This window comes from Xyrauchen texanus, chromosome 15 (genome assembly GCF_025860055.1).
Source record: "Xyrauchen texanus isolate HMW12.3.18 chromosome 15, RBS_HiC_50CHRs, whole genome shotgun sequence".
In the NCBI taxonomy this organism is placed as follows: Eukaryota; Metazoa; Chordata; class Actinopteri; order Cypriniformes; family Catostomidae; genus Xyrauchen; species Xyrauchen texanus.
Genome location: NC_068290.1, coordinates 22,557,983 through 22,580,251, shown reverse-complemented (window position 1 = coordinate 22,580,251; position 22,269 = coordinate 22,557,983). Strand labels below are relative to the sequence as shown.

Genomic DNA, 22,269 nt, shown 5'->3' with positions numbered 1-22,269 from the left:
GGTCCACAGCACCACGGCAGGCTTTGAATTCTTCCTTGCTGTAGATGAGACTGAGCTCTGTCTTCAGCTTGCTTCCACTGAGCAACGGGTACGCTTTCATGGTGCTGCTCAATGCATCTTCATGAAAGGTATCCTTCTCATCAAACCTGTCCCCCTGCAACAAGGTGGCACAGACAATGTGGTCTGTGAAGGAGAAACGCTCCCTAGTGTGTCCCAGGATCACAGACCTATAGAGATATTAAATATATATATATATATATATATATATATATATATATATATATATATATATATATATATGTAAATGTAAGGTAGTAACCTGGAGTAGGCCACTAGTTGTCACAGTTGCAAAATAGAGCCATTTGAGTTTTTGTCGCATACAAGACAGTAGTTTTTGGTGGCTTCATATTTCATTTGATCATTTATTTTTATGTTGCCAATTTATTATTTTTGGGATGCTGTTGTATAATATTAAAATTATGATTTTTGTAAGGATTTATACCAAACAAAAAATGTTTTCTTGAGTCTGTAGAATATGATATGTGGGCAGGACATCTATGCAGCACAACAATAATGTAAAATGGCATTTTGACTCATTTCTATAACAAACTCACCTCTGCTGCAATCCTTTCACGCTCTTCTAGTCTGAGCGCCCGGCGCCTCTTTTTTGGCCGAGAACCACTGCTTTGCTCACCAATGGAATGGAGAGAGTTTCCTTTTTTTTTTTTTTCAGCAAACGCCTTGTGAAAGGGTTTTTTTGTAAATCAATGACAGATTTTGGTTTAACTGCTGCCATTATCTCTGCGAAAGTGATCAGCCTAGCAAAGTTTTGGCGGAGTCGCATGCGCACTCGCAGTAGTGGCCAAGAGCGTAAAGTTGAATGACAGGTGACGAGAACCAATCAGATTGGATAAAATAACATGTATCCAATTCTGATTCGCCAGGGACGCAGCGACCTGCGCCCGGAGGAGAATCTTTAAGAAACCAATTAGAGACCAGCTTCAGGTCACATGCTGCCCGAAAATTTAAGGACTCAGATAGACATCCATTTGTCCGGCGTCCCTCGCCCATTAAACCGCATGAAACATATTGAAAAACATAGAAAATAGTTAACCGATTAAAGACAGTTTTTATTAAATGCTGAGGCTCTTACTACCAGCCTGCACATCGTATGAGTAAACTATTTTATTTTTTTATTTTAATTTCATTTTTATATCATTTTTGTATTCATGTATATTTCTGGAATTTTGATGGGGGCGGCACCCCACTCGCCCTCTATTGACAAGCCGCCACTGCTAGTATTACTACCCACATCGAGTTCTAAATTACTCGCCAAGTGGCAAGGGCCCTTTGAGGTCACACAGCGATATGAATCTCATACCGCACCATATCGAAACTACCCCAGGGGTAGTGGTACGCAGTCGTCCCTACCATTTACCCAAAAACAAAAAACAGGTAGTGCAGGACGAATTTAGGGCTGTGCTCGATATAGGGGTAATAGAATACTCACACAGTGACTGGGCCAGCCTAGTGGTCTTAATCCATAAGTGCGACAGGTCGGTCCGGTCTGATTTTAGAAAAGTTAATGCGGTGTCTAAATTTGATGCTTACCCAATGCCTTGCATTGACGAACTGCTTGATCGGCTGGGTGCGTCTTGCCTTTATTCAACACTGGATTTAACGTAGGGATATTGGCATAATTCCATGTCCCGGGAAAAAAATTGCCTTTTCCACTCCATTCGGTTTACATCAATTTGTTACTCTTTTGTTCGGTTTGTTTGGAGCCCCGGCAACATTTCTGTGACTTATGGTTCTCCGCCCACATGCTGTGTATGCTGCTTCCTATCTTGATGATATCATCATCTATAACAACGATTGGCAGCGGCACATCCAGCATCTGAGAGCCATCCTGAGGTTGCTGAAGCGGCAAGACTCACTGCAAATCTGAAGAAGTGTGCAATTTGGAATGAGAGTATGAGAGTAAAGAATTGAGAGCATTTTAATTTTTAGAAGTACTGCCCCTTTAAATATGGCAATACACTGAAAAAGGTCTATTATTGACAAGAATACTTTGCCACAGAAAAATCTCAAAAGATCATATTTGACTATATGTATAATCTCTAAGAAATTTTCATGCTACACACAGATGTTTGACTGCAAGTATCAGGTTACATTCATTTAATACACACATTATCTACCAAATAATATTGTGATATTTTACATATTTACGGGTTGAATAGTCTACTGGCCACTCTGTAAAGCAAGGTACAGCAGCTAGATTGTATTGCTCCATCAGCAACACTGCATAACTAAATTGCTTGTACTAATATTACTGATAACAGGTCAACTATTTATAAGACAGGCTGAATACGAGAGACAGATTGAGACAGATGCCAAGCACAATGTTGCATCATTTTCATGATGGCACTTTATAACAGACACTCTATAGAAATCAATTTATTACTACAGTTCTCTACAGTTTGATTAGTTAATTCTGCAAAATGGACAGAATTTACTAAATTTTCGTAATGCCTGGTAATTTCCTTCAGCCTTTGAGCACTGCACATCCAAATAGTTCATAAACTACACTGAGAGCTGAAAAGTACATAAGTGTGTATATATTGTCAACAACTGTCAAACCTAGAAACTCTCTTGAGATCCAGATCAGCTGCTAAATTAAACATAATGACAAATTAGTCCTAGCTCTGAATCAATAGTTTATTTTAATTTTTTAAAGGAGCGCATACTCCTATGTATCCAAGAAACAACTATATGTAATAAATAAATAAAAATTAAGAACACTAGAGAAGGACTATATCCTCAGTTGGCCATTTCTTCTTCCAAATGGCTAGCTGTCTCCAAAATGTTTGACACTCCACTTTATTTCTCCTTAGGATGCCATGCTTCCTGTTAAAGGGAACCAAGGAACAACAGGTATTTAGACTGGATGAACATGCAGAATACAGTACATAGAATTACAATAACATCAAATGCTCGGTATAGGGCGCCTCTTTTAAATGTCATGACACAAAGTAAATCGAGACCAAACTAAACACTCACCTCTGACTGCCTCTGGATCAAATCCCTCTGGCCTAAAAATAGACAACAAGAACAACATGTTAAAAGATGGTAGTTTTCTGAACAGCACAGAAACAATCAGAGAATGTATTGTGATCTCTGATATTGAATATGAATATCCTGAATATTCTCATTGAATATGTTTAATTGTCTTTATCGCACTTACTTTGAATTGTTCCCTCTGCATTGACATTTCCGGCCTTTAGGAAATAAGCCAGAAGTTACACCACAAACATTGGCGGTTTATTTATACACAATTGAAATGCATTCTCATTCATATAAATGTAGCATTAAGAATAACCCTAAAACCCAAAAAAGTGAATGAGGTTGTGAGTCTCTTGCTGTATTCTCTTGCATACACAGTAATTTACAAACTGTACTCTTTATAAGCATAAAACCCCTGCAGTGATCAAACTCATAAGGTCTTTAAATTGTTTTTTTTTTTGTTTTTTTGGGGGGGGTAATGGTGCCATTTGTTAGGTTGGCTGCCTGTCCCTGCACTAGCAACATCATAAGTCTGGGTGTGGTGTTAGGTATCGTAGAGAGGTTTAAACATAGAGGTTGTGAAAGACATGCTGGCCTGCAACCAGTCTAGCCTAAAACCAGTAACTTGGCTGGTTTATCTCTGTGTGTGGATAAATTACACTTGAGTACAAAAGTAGCCTTGAAATTTGACAAGAGCAATGATTGCTTTATCTATATAGACTATATGTTTGATGAAACATCACTTTTTACACAATCAATAAGACACATGTTGACATATTGTCACACACTATGAGGCATGCTATGGGAACTCTCCTCCCAATTTCACATGGCAAGCCTCAGGACTGATATCTCCTCACATGATCCAATACAATTCACAGAGCACAGTATACAGATGGTTTGGTACTCACCGATAATGAGAAATATCCCCATTAAGAATAGTATGACAGCGAAGATCATACCACCAATTCTCAGAGATTCATAATCTGAAAGTATTTAGAAGACCATTTACAATTGAAAGCACAAAATGTTTTCATTGTACCAGTTTAAAACTTAGTTCACAAATGAAATTAAGATTATGTTGAATATATATTCCTATACACACACAAACAAGTTAAAAGTCCTGGTTATTAGAAAATAGTGTACATTCAGACAAGCAAACAAATCGGCCCTTATGAGTGTTAGGACCTACATAATATGCACAAAAAATCTACTGGGCAGCATTTTAAAAAAGCTGAATGATTGCTGATTGAATACCTTTCCTAAAGGCAGGAAGTCAATATAGTTTGCTTATAGTGATATACTGTAGCTTGCTTTCGACTGTATTACAAGGAATCTGGACTTTTAAAGGAATATTCCAAGTTCAAAACTAGTGGCATAGTGTTGATTACCACAAAAAATGATTTTGACTCATTCCAACTTTGAAAAAAATAAAATAAATCCAGCAAGGCAGTTACAGTGGAAGTGAATAGGGCCAAAACGTCAATGTTAAAATTCTCACTGTATTAAAAGTATAGCCACAAGACATAAACAATATGCATGTTAACACGATTTTTGTGTGATAAAATCAATTACTAAACTTTTCTGTGTAAAGTTATAGCTATAGTTATAACTTTTGCCATGATGATGTAATGTCAACAACCCCAAAAATGACTGTAATCCATTGAACCCAGAATACACTTTTAGTCGTAAAAGAGACAGATAATATGCAAGTATACAGACACTGAACTGATCAAAATAGAAAGTGAATTTAGGTAATGCTAGGGTAGACATCAGAGTTTAACTGATGTACTTTACAGAATCTTAGCCTTGGGGTGATTGTTTTCCATCCATTATGGTACAACAGAAAGGAAATGCAAATCCCTCTAACTTCCCAGATGTTTCCTGAGCAAGGTGATGCACTCTGCCCCTCAAAATCCCTTGTTAATACTTAGCAAACTGAAGGAAACATGCAGCACAGCTATAAGACTCATCACAAGACTCTAATCTCTCAATAAACTAAGAAATACAAATGCCTCAATGAGTAATAGCAATAATCTCCATACTCACATTTTATTCTCTTTCAGCTTAATGAGGTCAACCAAGAAATTTCATTTAGCCATACAAGTAAATATACTCTCTAAGCAGCTACAGTACATCTATAGTGTTATGTTTCTTCTACTCACCATAATGAAATGGCTTGTCATACTCTGGTGGGAGAACAGAATCAATAAAATATAGAGTCAAAACTCAAAGCTTTGAAAAGAACTGCAATCAAATTAAATATTAATAGAATTTAACATAACCACAACAATCTAGTGTCAAATACTATATCTTCATATCTGCACAAACCAAGCCATTTTTCAAATACAGAAAGCCTGTGGACTAAGTGATACCCTATGGAGTGTTTTGTAAGAGGATAAAAGCTCACTGCTGGAGACTCCATAAACATTTTTCACACCTACTGTGAACTGAAAGCTTATATAGTGTCAAACACAAACTTTTCAAGACATTAAGACTAAGCCTGTAATGACTCTAGCCTCACTAAAACATGTTAATAAGCCACTTGGACATTTAGTTAATGTAAAGGCGATTCTATAGTATAGGAACCTTACCGTGAATTTCATCCGTTGTGTATGCTGAGGGAGAGAGAAAACAAGCAAACAAGAATTACAATTCAACTGCTGTCCACCCAAGCAAACGCCCATTTAGTCAATACCAGCCGAACTTATACGGATCTTGGATCTTAATACCATTGAGCTTTCGGAGATTCAGCTACTGTAAGGTATGTGAGAAGTGCCCTGATAATGTCCTGACTATTTCCTGTGATTAGTTGAATGCCACTTTGGTGAATAAAAGTACAAATTACTTTCCATAAGTGCAAAATCTGTACATTATTCCAAACATTTGGCCATCAGTGTAAGTATTTTCTCAGGGACTTATGGAATCTAAATAGATGCACAACTTACATAAATTCAGTAGTACACCCAAATGACAATAGTCATATCAAACTGTTCTTGCTATAGTTTACTTCCATGTTGTTTCTTCATCAAATAGCAATGTCAAATGCAAATCAAGTCAACAACTGAAACAACAGCACAACATTGATTAAGAAATAACATGCAATTTTGGAAATGTTTTTTTTGGTACACTATTAATAAGAGAGATTGAGGAATATTAAAGAGGTGTGGGCACAACTACAAAAAATGGATGAGGTACAGGGTGTGGAATGAGGTCCCGGGTCACTAAAGACCCGATGTATGCATCCAAGGGTTAATACAATGTGTTTCTAAAACTACTAACTATAAAACTGCTTTTTTAAGATTTCAGTACACTATAGAATGTACACAATGTACACTATATGTACACACTACATTTCAACAGGAAATATGCTTGGAGACAGCCACACATGCCCACAAATAGAGCCATGAAAACAGTCCAAAATTTCAGAAGCATGTGCACAAGGATTAAGATACAGTTGAAGAAATGCTTATACTGTGACATTCAACTTCAATAGCACTATATTGAAGAAATTTTAGCCGCTTTAGATTCAGGTTACATGAAAAGGCTATTGGAAGTACTCATTACTATGAAACCATCTCTATAAATGCGAGAAAAATAAATTATATTTTGTAATGACATGTTTGACAATAATGTCTTAAAGACTTCTCAGTGATATTAAACAGACCTTTGGCAGAAACGTTAGATTGTATCTTAGCTTACAAAAATGTATCAATGGCATGATAATAGCCTTTCCTGTTTTTGAAGAGCCAAAGGAGGTGTTACAATGAAGGTATCACCCCAAATTTCCCATTAGTCATTATGAATGGTCTGACTGTAAAACTTTGTTTATCCGTAGTGATCTCTAGACCTCACTCTCTTCCTCGTCCCTTTAAAAACAATAGACAAAGCTGGATGCAAATACATTGTATAACATTCCTGCTTGAAAAAAAAAAAAAAACATTTATTTATTGCTGTTAATGTATGTGCATGTGTATATGTCTTTGAGTGTCGGAGTGCTTAAATGTGTAGTCAAATGTTTGTGTTGGAAAAAAACTCAAAACAAGAGTCTGAGAATGCAGCAAATCTCAGAGAAAATCTGAGAAATCCAAAGGGTTTAGCTAGTACTGAAGAACAGTACTAAAAATCTTTTAAAATGATAAATGAGCACAAATCGTATTAGAAAACATTGTAATGGAACTTTTATACATCATCCAAGGGCAATCAATCTAAAAAGTCTCACTGTCAAAACTTCCTCTAAATGGAGCTGCAACATGAGCTGCATTGGCACACATAAATAAAGTCTCAAACCATGTGGTCCAGGAGTAGTGTTACTTCATGAACTTTTCTAAAAACAATTTAGGAAAAGGTTGAATCGTAAGTGATTGGTTGAAGCAAAAACATGACAGTGGAACTACTCTGAAATCATTTGAGTAAGTGTGCTGAAAAAATGTAGAGCCAAAATAGCACACACTGTTCTGCATTGTCCAGTTTTCCACAAGCACAGAAAAGAGAGAACTGCTATCAATTTTCTGCATTGTCAAACACAAACAAACAAGCCTTTCCATAAACAGCCTGCTCCAAATCAGTGTGAGACAGAAGCACAGACAACTCTAAATCCTGCACAGTTTTTATCACTCACTCAACAAAATGTGTCTAGCTCTCTACACACTTACCTGGCATTTCCCTGCCAAAAGCTGATCCTGTACACATACACACAGACACACACAGGCCAATTCACCAAATTGTTAATGTCTAAAGGAGAGTCTGTGCAGGACGGCAAATAAGAAACAGTTTTGCTGAAACATTGTTTATCCTTTTGTCCAACTACATTCTTCAACAGATAAATTAATTATTAAAATTCTCATTTTAAACATACATATTTCTGAAAAGAGAATAGCTAGATATATAGATGAAACTCTATGTTTCATAATTGCATGTAAGTGTAAACACATACAATTCAATAAAGCAAATAAATAACACAAGACAACAGCACTCACCCAAAGCTGGTGCTATCCAGGACAAAAGCACAGCAGCGATAGAAAGTTCCATCTTGTCTGAAAAACAAGAGAAACCAGAGTGTGAGAGAGAGACAGTTGGGCAGTCTTGAATCCCATCAGAATTTCACACACGTACTTCAGTTCTTGTGGGAAGTCCCACTTGCCCCATAATATTTAAAATGTATTTTTCGCTGTATTCAAAACTAATTTCGAGTTCACCACTTAAGGAATCTCATGAACTACTATAGACATTCCTGAATTCAAGTCCTGGCAGTTTGACTCAACTTTCCAGCAACAAATGTTCCATTTCGTACAACATTCAGACAATATTAGAACAACAGAAAAATAAGGTTGATTTCATTTTAATGGAAAATTCACATGCTGTTACTATTAGTTGAAAATAACCTGAACAAAAAGATCACTTTCATATCCCTCGCATGTTCCTGTCTCCCGTTGCTACGAACAGCAAATGGCTCTATTTTTGGAGCACCTCAAAACGGTGTGATATGCAGCCCAGGGCACATGGCTGTCAGCGAGTTGTGGGGTGTGGTGTTTCACAACACAAGTGAGTGTTTTAGCTGCAACTTCAATACAGCAGATGCTACTAGCATATGTCTTGAGAAAGTTGCAACTGGAAATCATACAATCAAATGTACATAGGAGTGCTTGGAGATGCCAATAATCTTCGGTTAAATCCAATTCATTCTGGTTCTGCATTCCACATATATGTGTACAGAAAGACCACTGTACAATACAATGTTTTTAGTTGCTACGTCACTGAAACATTCTACATAGGCTACATTTAGAGGAGGAGATCCATATCCTTTTCTGGGACACACACATACACACAGTATCCCTCCCCCTTAAAACCCACTTTCTAATAATTTCACTTGTGGTCTCTGGAAAGCTTCATTCTGCCCTATACGCATAAATAATCACATCACCGTAAACATGCTTTTCCCTGTGTGTTTAAATACATGAAAGCAGCCCTGCAAAACAAATTGCAACTACTGTAATGTGACATAGATGGTCACGTGCCCCATCTGCCAGTATAATCAACACTGCTGCTTTCTTTAAAATCAAAATAACGAATACAAAGTTTAAAAAAAAATTCAATAAAGCATCCATGTAATAATTTTTTTCACCCTATTTGTGTGTATTGACTGCAACAACAAATCTAACTTACAGAAACAGTTCAAAGAAAGTCATATGGTATAAATATATCCTATTTACCTATCTATTTTGTAAATGCATGTTATTGCTCTTATTGTGAAAGATTCATCCATGTATATGTTTTATTTATTTATTTATTTATACCACATAATCTTTAAACAAAATGTACTAGATTACTAGATTTTTCAGTGAAACGACAGACTTCTCTCTGGTGACGTATGCAGGACACTGGAAGCGCACAAAGTTCTTCTAGCAGCATGTGAGAGTGACGCGACACCACCGGATAGCACATGGAGCCAACAGGTGTGCTTGGTGTTGCTCCGGCTACAAGGGAGGGATGGTTATTGATTGTGTGCCAGCAACCTGACTCTTCTTGTGTGCTTGATTAAGAGCATCCAGGTACTTTTACCATTGTTTTATTTGTCTCATTCGAGTGAAGAGGCCAGTTTATCTGCTTCTAAAGCCCCTACACACCAAAGCAACGACACAAGCCTGCATCTGGGGGGGTGAGGGAGTGTTAGAGTGTGTGTGTGTGTGGGCCCACTTTGAATTATTACTGTTTAATTCATATATTCCAAAAGTGAGTTTACAGTTATAATTTGTTTTATTCTGTAAAGTGTGTTGCACTATAATATTCTCTTATTTGTAAGGGAATAGTCATTGTTTATAACACTTATCCAGTTGAAGAGAGTTTGTTCTATGAAATTTCCATTTTGAAGTGAAAGTATTCTATACTGTCAGGTATTCAATGAGTGTGTAGGTGTTGAAATACCTCTAAGTTTACTCAAGACACAACACTGAATAATTTGTTTATTAACCCTTTGAGGGCAATTGTTTATACATTTTATATATACATTTACTGCCTTATTGTTTATATCTTTCCTATTCTCTTATACTAAATAAATCCTTTGGATTATTGTTTTTTTTTTTCTAAATAAGTCTGCTATTTTATTTATATTTCTGTGGGAATATACAGTGAGGAAAATAAGTATTTGAACACCCTGCTATTTTGCAAGTTCTCCCACTTAGAAATCATGGAGGGGTCTGAAATTGTCATCGTAGGTGCATGTCCACTGTGAGAGACATAATCTAAAAAAAAAATCCAGAAATCACAATGTATGATTTTTTAACTATTTATTTGTATGATACAGCTGCAAATAAGTATTTGAACACCTGAGAAAATCAATGTTAATATTTGGTACAGTAGCCTTTGTTTGCAATTACAGAGGTCAAACGTTTCCTGTAGTTTTTCACCAGGTTTGCACACACTGCAGGAGGGATTTTGGCCCACTCCTCCACACAGATCTTCTCTAGATCAGTCAGGTTTCTGGGCTGTCGCTGAGAAACACGGAGTTTGAGCTCCCTCCAAAGATTCTCTATTGGGTTTAGGTCTGGAGACTGGCTAGGCCACGCCAGAACCTTGATATGCTTCTTACAGAGCCACTCCTTGGTTATCCTGGCTGTGTGCTTCGGGTCATTGTCATGTTGGAAGACCCAGCCTCGACCCATCTTCAATGCTCTAACTGAGGGAAGGAGGTTGTTCCCCAAAATCTCGCAATACATGGCCCCGGTCACCCTCTCCTTAATACAGTGCAGTCAGCCCTGTCCCATGTGCAGAAAAACACCCCCAAAGCATGATGCTACCACCCCCATGCTTCACAGTAGGGATGGTGTTCTTGGGATGGTACTCATCATTCTTCTTCCTCCAAACACGGTTAGTGGAATTATGACCAAAAAGTTCTATTTTGGTCTCATCTGACCACATGACTTTCTCCCATGACTCCTCTGGATCATCCAAATGGTCATTGGCAAACTTAAGACGGGCCTTGACATGTGCTGGTTTAAGCAGGGGAACCTTCCGTGCCATGCATGATTTCAAACCGTGACGTCTTAGTGTATTACCAACAGTAACCTTGGAAACGGTGGTCCCAGCTCTTTTCAGGTCATTGACCAGCTCCTCCCGTGTAGTTCTGGGCTGATTTCTCACCTTTCTTAGGATCATTGAGACCCCACGAGGTGAGATCTTGCATGGAGCCCCAGTCCGAGGGAGATTGACAGTCATGTTTAGCTTCTTCCATTTTCTAATGATTGCTCCAACAGTGGACCTTTTTTCACCAAGCTGCTTGGCAATTTCCCGTAGCCCTTTCCAGCCTTGTGGAGGTGTACAATTTTGTCTCTAGTGTTTTTGGACAGCTCTTTGGTCTTGGCCATGTTAGTAGTTGGATTCTTACTGATTGTATGGGGTGGACAGGTGTCTTTATGCAGCTAACAACCTCAAACAGGTGCATCTAATTTAGGATAATAAATGGAGTGGAGGTGGACATTTTAAAGGCAGACTAACAGGTCTTTGAGGGTCAGAATTCTAGCTGATAGACAGGTGTTCAAATACTTATTTGCAGCTGTATCATACAAATAAATAGTTAAAAAATCATACATTGTGATTTCTGGATTTTTTTTTTTTGATTATGTCTCTCACAGTGGACATGCACCTACGATGACAATTTCAGACCCCTCCATGATTTCCAAGTGGGAGAACATGCAAAATAGCAGGGTGTTCAAATACTTATTTTCCTCACTGTAATAATAGTGGTATCGGAGTAGGATTTTATATATAGTTGGGAGTAATTGAACACAAAGTAATTGAACCCGATGCTCCACCCTAACAGAGCTTAGGAAATACACACCTAATAGGGTAGGGGGCACTACACAAAGTAGGGGCTCGTCCGGGATCCTTCTCTCTGATACCCTAAAAAGAAAAAAAGAGACACCAAATGTCAATAACAGCTATACTGCCTTTAAGAAGAAAACCGACACTTACAAGCATATTGTTCCAGCATGTCTTTCAGAAGTAACCCTCTCCTTCAAGCTGAACTAACCAGCTGGTGTAAAGAAGCAGAGATTGATGAGATGCATGCAGTGTTGCTGATCGGATTTCCTAGAAATTCAGATGTGGCATGCATTGAAGAAGTCGCCCAAGATGTGAAAGCCTTTGGAAGAGTGCGTGGTCAAGTTACAAGCCATGGTCCAACCCCAAGTACTCTACTAGTATTGCATGAGTGTCGAGAGGTCGATGACCCCACATGTACCCCTACTGAACTGCTGCCTGCTGTTGGTGAGGAAACTTGTAAGGTCATTGTTGTCATTGTTGTCAAAGGAGGTGATTCAGCACATACAGCCCGTACAGGATTTGCAGACAAACTCACCAAGTTCCATATAGATGAAGGCAAATTCATGACTGATGTACAAGCTCTGTTCTCTCCTCTCAGTTCCCCTGAGTCAATCATTCATACTGTGGTATACTGTGGAGAAAACTGTAAAGCCACAAAGTGGCAGCAATGCCTACCATCATTTATTTACATTCTATGTCACTGTTCCCACACCTACTGGAGAAGAAACAATGGAAAATTAGATCGAACAATCCAGGCTGATGATCACAGAATGTGAGTGCTCTGAGAAAGAAAAATTAATTGTGGAAAGCTTAAAAGTAGCCATGCTGGAGACCAGGTATGTTTTTCAAAGAACAGCCACCTGTTGCAGTTTAGATTAAAGGAATAGTTCACTCAAAAATTTAAATTTGCTTATAATTTACTCACCCGCAGGCCATCCAAGATGTATAGGAGTTTCTTTCTTCATCAAAACTAAAAAAAAGATTTTTAGGATTTCATTTCAGGCCGCCTCCTTTAAGGTCCTAAACACCCAAGCGACGACACAAGCCAGCATTTTCAATACACCTTGAAATGTATTACTGTTTACTTCATATATACCAAAAGAGAGTTCACTGTTGTACCTTTTTTCATACTGTGAAAGTTGTTCAAATGTTGCATTATAATGTTATCTTATTTGTAAGGGAATAGTCACTGTTTTCAGAGTGTTTATAACACATTTATACAGTTGGAAGAGAGTTTTTTTTCTGTGAATTATCAATTTTGAAGTGAAATTATTCTATACTGTTGGGTATTCAGTGAGTGTGTACGTGTTGAAATACCTCTAAGTTTATTGAGGACACAACACTCAGTAATTTATTAACCCTTTGATGGTAATTGTTTATACATTTTATATATACATTTACTGCTTTATTTTACCTGTTCTCTTATTATAAATAAATGCTTTGGATTATTATGTTTTCTTTGTTGTTTTATTAAAATTTCTGTGTGAATATAATAATAGTAGTATTAGAGTATAGTCGGGAGACAAAGTAATTGAATCCTGTGCTCCACCCTAACAAAGCTTAGGCAATACACACCTAAGAGTGTAGGGGGCGCTACATATTTATTTTCTATTCCAATTCCTACTGTAGTGTTCTAAAAAATGTTGATGCTACTTTAATAAATTAGCGTGTTCAGAAAGTAGAAGTGTAACTTAAATCTTACATTTACCGTGTGCTGAAGATCTTATTTGGTGCTCTGAGGTCTGTGGGAAAAATAACGATAATGATTGCCTGTTAGGTGTGTACAAACCTCTCCCGAAATGTCACAAATGTCGCAAGTGTTGTTGCACAATACCAGGGGGATTACTCAAACTATACTGATTGCTTGTCTGAAACGTGCCTTTCTTTCTGTCGCGAGTGTGTGGCATCACTTCTTAAATGTCTCCTTTTGACAGAAATTACACTTAAACCTGTTCTGTTTTACAGTTATTTATCATCTTATATTGGAGTAATTTATTCTCTGCATTTCTTTTGTTGAACAGTGCATTTACTGTCTCTTAAGTTTATAAATGCAAGCCGCGAAAGAGAGAAATTAGACTTAAATTTCTATATGTTGCCTGGGCATAATCATATTCATAAGGATTATATAACGGTGGCATTGTGGTGCCATTTAACTATAGGTGAATCAGTGACAGAATTTGATCAAATAATGAATGTGCTTGCACTCTTTCAACGGCGAGGTGCAGCAAATCGCCCTCTATGATTTTTTCTCAACTTTTTGACCAGGGTCATACAGTTTGGTGGGTTATTTTGTTTTACAAAATTAGAAAACTTTAATGTTTAGAATATGTTTTATTTAACCTATTAACATAATCTAAAAAACAAACAGTATATATTTGATTTTTTGTTCTTTATCATAATTGATACATCCTGTTTTAAAGGTATAATAATGTGTCATTGACAAATAAGGTTGTCCAAGGTGTTAAAATGAGAAATATTTTAAAAATCTAGTTTAAAACACTTGTGTCAGCAAGTTGTCTAAGAAATTATATATTTTGTGTCCAATTTGGTTTCATAAATTTTTTAAAAACTTAAAAAAGTACAACAAAATAAAACATTTACTCATGTGGTGTGACCATCAAATAAAACATATTATAATACTTTCTTTTGCACCTTGAATAAATGAGATTATACACTTCTTAATCAATCATTTCCTAAAAGTTCAAACACGCACACCTATCATATCACTTCTGAAGATATGGATTTAACCACTGGAGTCTTATGGATTACTTTTATGCTCCCTTTATATACTTTTTGTTGCACTGTATGGACCTACAGAGCAGAAATATTCTTCTATGTATTCTGCAGAAGAAAACAAGAAAGTGAGTAGATGATGAGAGATTTTTTCCCTTTAACCTAGTAATTAAAAGGACATGAATATTTTTTTTAGTGTTATGTTTTATTTTTAGAGATTTTTTTTTAATAATATTAAGTTTTTCTAAGCCGACAATGATGTTTAAAAAAAAAAAACGTGTTTTTTAATTTAACAGTAAATTAAAAAACAGTAAGATGACATCATATAGCTTGTAATGTAAAACAATAGATCTTTAAAATGACAGACAAGGCTCATAATTCATATCTTTATTATATTTCAGTATTTTCAAGGATGTTTTTTATTTTTGGTGGTGGCAGTGGTGGTGGTGTTGGGCATGAATACAAATTTAATGATGATGCAAAGATATACATCAAAACCCTGTTGTATCTCATTTAAAACATGCATTTCAACATGATGTTACTATTGTGTGTGAAATTTTAAGCAAGAACAAGTTGCTTCAATATACTATATGAGCAAATACCCATTTTGAAATATCAGTATCAATGCACAAGTTATTGTTGCTTTTACTTGATCAAAATCAGCAAAGATTTCACTTCAAACATATTGTTCATCACAGTACAATGGTGTCCATTTTTGAAATAATATTTCTGATCTTTTAATTCCAGAAGAGTGCAGAAACTTTCACCAGCAGCTTTTTCAGCAAATTGTTGATCATGTTGATAATCTTCGATATGACCATTGATATGTTGATATGACCTTTCGCTAATTTAATGATGATTTTATGGTTATGAGTGTACTTGTACAAGGTTGTTTTTTTTGTTTTTTTTTTCACAATGCAGAAAACTAAAATCCTAAGCAATCATGCTGTTAAACTTAAATCTTGCATTGCATTTTTAAAACATTAGTTTTAGAGTGTTGTATATCTAGTGTGCTAGAAAGCTCTCTGTGGTCTCTATTCCCATCAGAGTAAATACACGTTTGAAAGCTCTTATTTTCTAAAATAGAGTTCCGCACTCCAGTTATGTTTTGTTTTCCGAATGCATGAGTAGGTCAGTGTCAACAGTGACTCCAAAAATAGGCTGTGACGTCAGAGTGTAAAATGAGCAGGTGTGCCCTTGTCAGATGCTGTGTCATTGTTGTAACAGCCTCCTATGTGTGTGTCTCTTTGAGAATGTGTCACAGATGAGGCCGCTGGAAATTACTTTCCATCTCATTTTTTCAACGTCAAGGTCCACTGGAGTTGGATAGAGGGCAAACAAATAGCAACTCCATTCACATTTACAAAATTGCCCACCAATTTTTCAAAATGGTCAGAAAAAAAAGAAGAAACAAATATCAGCAGAACTAAAAGCAAACATTATTAAGTTCAGTGTTTATTCTGAAACACTAAACATGACCCAGGTAAATTAGCACTTAATTAGATGTGAAATTGTACTCTAGTCAGTCTCTGCTCTGTAAGAAGAAGACTGACAAGATACAACAATGTAATGCTTCAGTTTAAAGAGCAGCAGAGAGACTCAGATGCATGCGTGTAGTGACCAGAAGTAATGGAACTTATGTAACCTGGGATGCACAACAAAGACAGTACTGCACCATGGATTAAGAATTGCCTAAAGACCTTTTCGGTTTTCCAAGCTACCGAGCAAACAATGATGAATCGTCATTGAATTTTCTCCACATCAAAACATTTTTTATTCTAGTTTTGGGGGTTCAGAACCATACACAGTCACAGATGCTATGCTTGTTAGTTTTCCCTAATTAACATTGAGAACATTCCATCAAATACACAAAAACATATATCTATTCAGATTAGTAATTTCATTGAAGCTTTGCAGAAATTGTTTGGCTGTCATGAAATACCTCTATAGTGTGTTTAACATGCTTGATTTAGTTATTTATTAACTGTTGGTGCTCTGAATGGTTTAATATTTAAATCCTAAAGCCTAAACTGGAAAATGTCTGCCAGCATCTCTGAAAAATGTCTGAATTATTGAACATAAATACACAAGACCTTAAAAGCGACAGGAGACATTCAGCCCCTAAGGCAGAAGAAAAGCGAGATTAAATAAATATTTTACTGAGATCTGAAATCCGTCAACCCTGGCAGCATGGGTGCAAATTGTCTCATTCTGGAAATCCACAAATTAACAAAAATCTGCAGAGATCAGGAATGATTTTGCAAGGACAAAAGATATTAGAATCAAATCATAATTGCTTTTAGTTTATATGGGTAATGGGGTTTTGGTAGCTTTGGGCTAAGAAAGTCTCACAGAAAACATAAATATTAATTCAAAGTAGCATTCTTTGTCTTTGTGTCATCTTGGACTTATACAGACACCTAGTGGCTTGGATATAGCATCATTTAAAATCAATAGTTTTCAGTTTCAGATGCCATATTAGAAAATGTACTATTCACAGTCAGCCATGATTACTTTCATCAATAAGTGAAAGTGTCAAATAACAGGATGGATTCTGAGATGAAGTGAGTAATATTTGACTGGTCATGTGATTCTAACATGGCATCCCCCATGTGCAGACCCTCTCCATGTAGATAAAAAACAGATTTTATAAGGTTACTGATATTGTCTTAATTGTAATGTGAGTGGTCATGATTTCCTACTTGTAGTGCAAAATTACAATTCATACATTTAGGAGTTAAACTTCAATGAGGAAATAATTACTGAGTGGACTGTGTGGGTGAAGCAAGAAGGCTTTTTGCACTGTCTCTGTCTGTTAATACAAAGATCCTGGAGTATACCACAACTGTTAAATAATGACAGTTTTACAGATGCAATTGCAGATGTCAGCATTCTTAAATAACATGCCACACATAAATTCTCAGTACGTTTCCTGTTACAAGTCTTGAGACTACAGCTAATTAAGAGGAAGAGTTAATTATTGCAGCTACAATGGGATTTCTGCATTGTAGATAAATCAAATTAAAGATTGCATCTTCTACCGCACATTTAAGACTAGGCTGGTAAGACATTTGAGGCTGTTGGATGTTTTTAATTAATAGTACTGGTATATACAGCTACTGTTTTGCCTGTTTAATAAAACCTTAATCTGAACTTTTACATGCTAACAGTGAATTCAGACATCAAAACATAAACATATGGCAAGAAGAAAAACTATTTATTCCTTAAAAAGAAATATACCAAATTATTAATTTATGGTTATGAAAAGTAAAAAGCCCTCAAATGTATTGCCTACAATATCAAACAATTGAAAATATTAAGATAATTCGCTTATATTGACTGACACACTGATAAGGTCAAGCTTACTGATATATTGTGCATTCCAACAATTTGTCCTAGACAGCCATATGAACATCTTTTTATGAAGAGTTTTTAAAAATGCATGATTGTGTACATTTATTTAGTCTTAATGCACATAGTGCTTCAGGTGTATTTAGTGAGAGAAATACAGGGCAGTCACAATCTGCAGAAAGGCATAAAAACAGAGAGACAAAATGACTTCTCAAAAGGAGTACTTCTTAAAAGTTTAAAACCTGCCACTGCATCTCAAAATCAAAGTGATAATGTGTGGTCTCACGCTGAAACCTATATAAAAGTTTAATTCAGGTAACTAAGTAGAAGTGCTTATGAACATAATATTGTGGCCTTAAAAGCATAATGTTTTTCCTTGCTAGATATTATTATTTTTACATCTATTTATATTTCTCTTCTGCCAGAATTTAAGCCATCAATCGTATATGTTTTGATGCTGTGTATATGTACATTAATGATCAGGTAGAATTATAAGTATATATATATTATTATGTACATATAATTCTAATAATAATTAAATGATTTTTTTTGCATAACTTTTTTATTTTCAGTTTAATTTATTTTATTTTTATTAATGCTTTTTCAAAACAAAAATATATCAGTGTAGATGTGGCTTAAAGGAACAGTTTTTGTTGTCATTTTGATTTACTCAATGAGTGCATTTACATGCATGTTCTTAAACCGATTATGCTTAATAAGCAGGAAAAATGTGTGGTCATGTAAATACATCAAACAGCCATTCTGTATCGGTGTACGGTCATGAAAACAGCAAAAGAATAAACTGATTGACATGGGTAGATTTTCTCCATTACTCCTATTTTGCATTACATCTAAACACCTTTCTCCAGCGCCCTTACTGGATGATTTAGTTTTTTTAAGTTATCAACGTATTGGTGTGCATGTAAACAAGCTCACGGTCAGGTTATTCCAAACCTGTATGACTTTGACCTCCTGTGTGAGAAGTTTAGCTGAATGTTCATGCTGCTCTTTCCCATACAATAAAATGAATGGAAAGTCAAATGTCACAAGGAGAGCACTAGACTGACTGCATGAAGACTTTGCAGTCAAACATGTCCAGTTCATACTGTAGGTCCACCAGTAAAAAAAAAAATTCAAAGGATGCCTCACTACCACAAAACAATTAAAGGGGTCATGACATGGTTTTTTTATTGTATTATTATGTTCCCTTAGGTGCAATTATAGTATTAATATATTTTTTTTTAAGAAAAACTTTTAAAATCTAGTGATTTATGACCTTTTCCCACCCTGTTTCTCATCCTCTGATTCAAACAGTCTGTTTTGGGGGCGTTTTCCATTTAAGACTTCAGTGTTAACGCCCACTGTTATGATTGGCTAACGTCAGTGCCTATGTATCAATTATTGACGCTCCCAGCCAGAACAATATGCAAGTAAACTAAGTAAAAACACTGTGATTATTCATAATGAATGAAATTGCGCTTTAAAAAGTAGTTTAAAGTTTAAAATAGATTACTTACAGTTTGCGTCGTCGTTGTTCCCAGAATAGTCGGCACGGACTTATCTTTGAGCAACAGTTTTCTGGCAAAGCCAGCATCATATTGAGATTTGTTCTCAAAACAGTCATCCTTAAAATGTACAGAACAAACGCTTAAGTTAACACTGCCGTGACTGGGTCGTCCGCAAAAAATAAACTGCATCCATTTTTCCCTGACGTCTGGATCTTTCGGCAGCTTATTCAGAGGTTTTGTTTGACCACAGCCAGGAACAGCACATCTGTGTGGCATCGTAATTTTCCTGTGCACAAGTAGTCTCTGTCAGAGCTCGCTGTCCATCGACTGAACACTTGTGAGGCGCACGGCGATACTGAAATGAGCGTAGCTGTCTTGCGCTTAAAGCGTAGTTATCTTGTGCTGGAGGCGGTCATATGCAAACGCTGTTACGTCACTTCTAACCGACACGTCACTTCTAACCATGAATCCAGAACCAGCTGTATTTTGAGCTTGATTAAATAAATGATTCGTTTAGAATGGGGAGGACGTCTTAAAATATTAAACTTGCAGGACGTTTTAATGATACAAAGACCTCTTATATACCAAAAGATCAAGGCAAATTTGGTTTCTCATGTCATGACCCCTTTAAATCATTATGATATGGAGACTGACAAAAGTCAATGACAAAAAGCAACAAAGAACTGGGGTGTAGATTCAGTCCAAGCCCGTATATTAATACCCTCAGCTCTATTGAGACCACCAGACCATCCTACGAAAACAAGTGTGTCATACTGTTCATGAATGTTAATCAACAAAAGGCAAGATTTTCAGTGAATAACGACTTAAATTTTGGTCCGTCACACAAAGTTATTGTATTTCAGACCTGGAATATAGCACACAAGTCTTACAGACTACTATATGGTCCTTTTAGGCCAGGGGTCGACAACCTTTTTGATATGGAGTGCCATTTTTTATTTTCCTGGTATATGGATGAATTTTCACAGAGCATCTTGTGAAAGTGCTTAAATGAATGAAAACCTGTGCTTTTGTACAAAATGAGATAACACAGTTAATGTCATGCATTTGCTTATTGTATTACTGATCACGAAATTGTGTGGAATCTTAAATATTTCTTATATTAAGCCATACGTTTTTCAAAATCACGCAGAGGGGTTATCACTAGTATGCAAGCATCAAGTTTTTCGCATTTGAACTTTTTGTTTAGCCTCCCTCTCAGCTCATGAAAACACGCTGCATGAGCATGAGGAAGGATTACATCAAGATGTGGATTGGAATCCAGGTGCGGAATTTCTATAAATAAAATAGTCTACTTCTCTCTCACTGTTGCTGGCGTGCCAGTTATTACCCCTCCTCATGCCAGTGCTGGCATGCATGCCACAGGTTGCCGACCCCTGGGCACTTGACAGCCCAATGTCCCTATCCACTTTCATTGTATGGAAAAGAGCAGCTTGAACATTCTGCCAAAGATATTGTTGTTATAAAAAAGAAAATCCAAATGGGTTTTATACAACATGAAATTGAGTAAAAGGATGACAACATTTTCTTTGGGGTAAACTATTCCTTTAAGCCGAAATTGTCTTTTATATTTTACACCCTCATTGACACACAGAGTGCATAACCGACTGTAAAGGAGTTCAATGGAAAGGAGGCTGCGAGAACCGGCCTGGCGATATAAACAATATTTTAATGATTCACTTAAAAAAAAGACAGACACGCACACATGACGGACATGTCCGTAAACGATCTCTCTCTCCTGCACCATCCTCCGCAGTCGGCCTTTATCCATCTCCAAGGCTTGATTAGCCTGATAAGGGACCAGGTGTGTAGAATCATGACCCGGCCCCGCCCTCCACCCTGCCAAATCAATATAATAATCCAAGAAACCATCACCTGTAACCTGTCATTTCAAACTTAAATGACTTTCTTTTTGGGGACACAAAAGGAGACACTTTAAAAAAATTCATAGGGTTTATTTGCCATATAATGAAAGTGAATAATGACTCCAATCTGTCAAGCTAAAAAAAAAAAAAATACACAAACCATGTATATGTAAAAGCAATTAATACAATTTCTGCACTATATTCAAAGTCTTCTGAGGCCATCGTCATAGTTCGGTCACCTTGTCAGGTTTAGGCCTGCCTTTGTTTTTTTTTTGTGTGTTCCCCCTTTGTGTGACCTCATGGGCCTGATTATTTGGACCGTCGTGCACGCGTCACCACCGCGTGCTCTCCGGTGATGTCATGGTTTGTTCAACTGGTCAGGTTGGGTTTTGTCTGACAAGGACATGACTCGATGAACACACACAGTCCAAAGCACAGTGTGAACTAGACACACACATACAGCATCACATTGCCAGAAATATATTAAACCGGTCAAAGACTTCCATCAAGCACAAGTTTTCATACACCAACAATTAAAAATAGCGCAGATGGGCAAAAGAATGTGCCGATGCACAGCAGCTGAATGAAACCGAATGGAGTTGTAACTTGACATTGCATCTTTTTAAAGCGGCTCAAGATATGTATCAAGTGTTCAAAGATGTCTGTCTAGTGAATGAAGATACAGAAAGGTCCAGATGGGTTCCCTTTTGGTGTTCATGATTAGAGATCACAGTAGGCCTATTTGTCCTGCTCTCTCTCTCTCGAGTACAAACTGAGCATCAGGGGACAGGGCAAAGGGTGCTATGATTTTAAGTAGGTGTTGATGTTTTTAACACTGTAGAGGCGGTCATGAATTAATGTACCCCTAGTGAAATATGGTATTCGTGGAAGTAAAGAACGAGGTGTTTTTGCAG

General features: G+C 36.6%; 1 protein-coding gene across 4 annotated transcripts; it reads right to left on the bottom strand.

Annotated features, from left to right (window-relative positions):
* Positions 1-2,275: 2,275 nt before the first annotated feature.
* LOC127656286 (FXYD domain-containing ion transport regulator 6-like) lies at positions 2,276-8,574 on the bottom strand. 4 transcript variants are annotated; one of them, XM_052144535.1, is made up of 9 exons: positions 8,445-8,549; positions 8,040-8,096; positions 7,716-7,742; positions 5,655-5,678; positions 5,226-5,249; positions 3,972-4,046; positions 3,245-3,278; positions 3,061-3,092; positions 2,276-2,907 (listed from the first exon to the last, which is right to left on the bottom strand). In XM_052144535.1, the coding sequence occupies exons 2-9, from the start codon at positions 8,089-8,091 to the stop codon at positions 2,891-2,893; spliced, it is 285 nt and encodes a 94-aa protein (XP_052000495.1). In that variant the 5' UTR covers positions 8,092-8,096; positions 8,445-8,549; the 3' UTR covers positions 2,276-2,890. The 4 variants fall into 4 exon arrangements, with proteins under 4 accessions (XP_052000495.1, XP_052000498.1, XP_052000496.1 ...); XM_052144538.1 differs by lacking the exon at positions 7,716-7,742 and having other exon boundaries at positions 8,445-8,572; XM_052144536.1 differs by lacking the exon at positions 5,226-5,249 and having other exon boundaries at positions 8,445-8,566.
* Positions 8,575-22,269: the final 13,695 nt, after the last annotated feature.

Bases quoted from the DNA above. Each gene is read 5' to 3' on its own strand.
- LOC127656286 (XM_052144535.1), bottom strand. From the start codon at position 8,091: ATGGAACTTTCTATCGCTGCTGTGCTTTTGTCCTGGATAGCACCAGCT. The intron at 3,279-3,971 runs GTGAGTACCAAA...TATTTCCTAAAG, and splicing joins GGGGATATTTCTCATTATCG to GCCGGAAATGTCAATGCAGA. The intron at 3,093-3,244 runs GTAAGTGCGATA...GTCTATTTTTAG, and splicing joins TGCAGAGGGAACAATTCAAA to GCCAGAGGGATTTGATCCAG.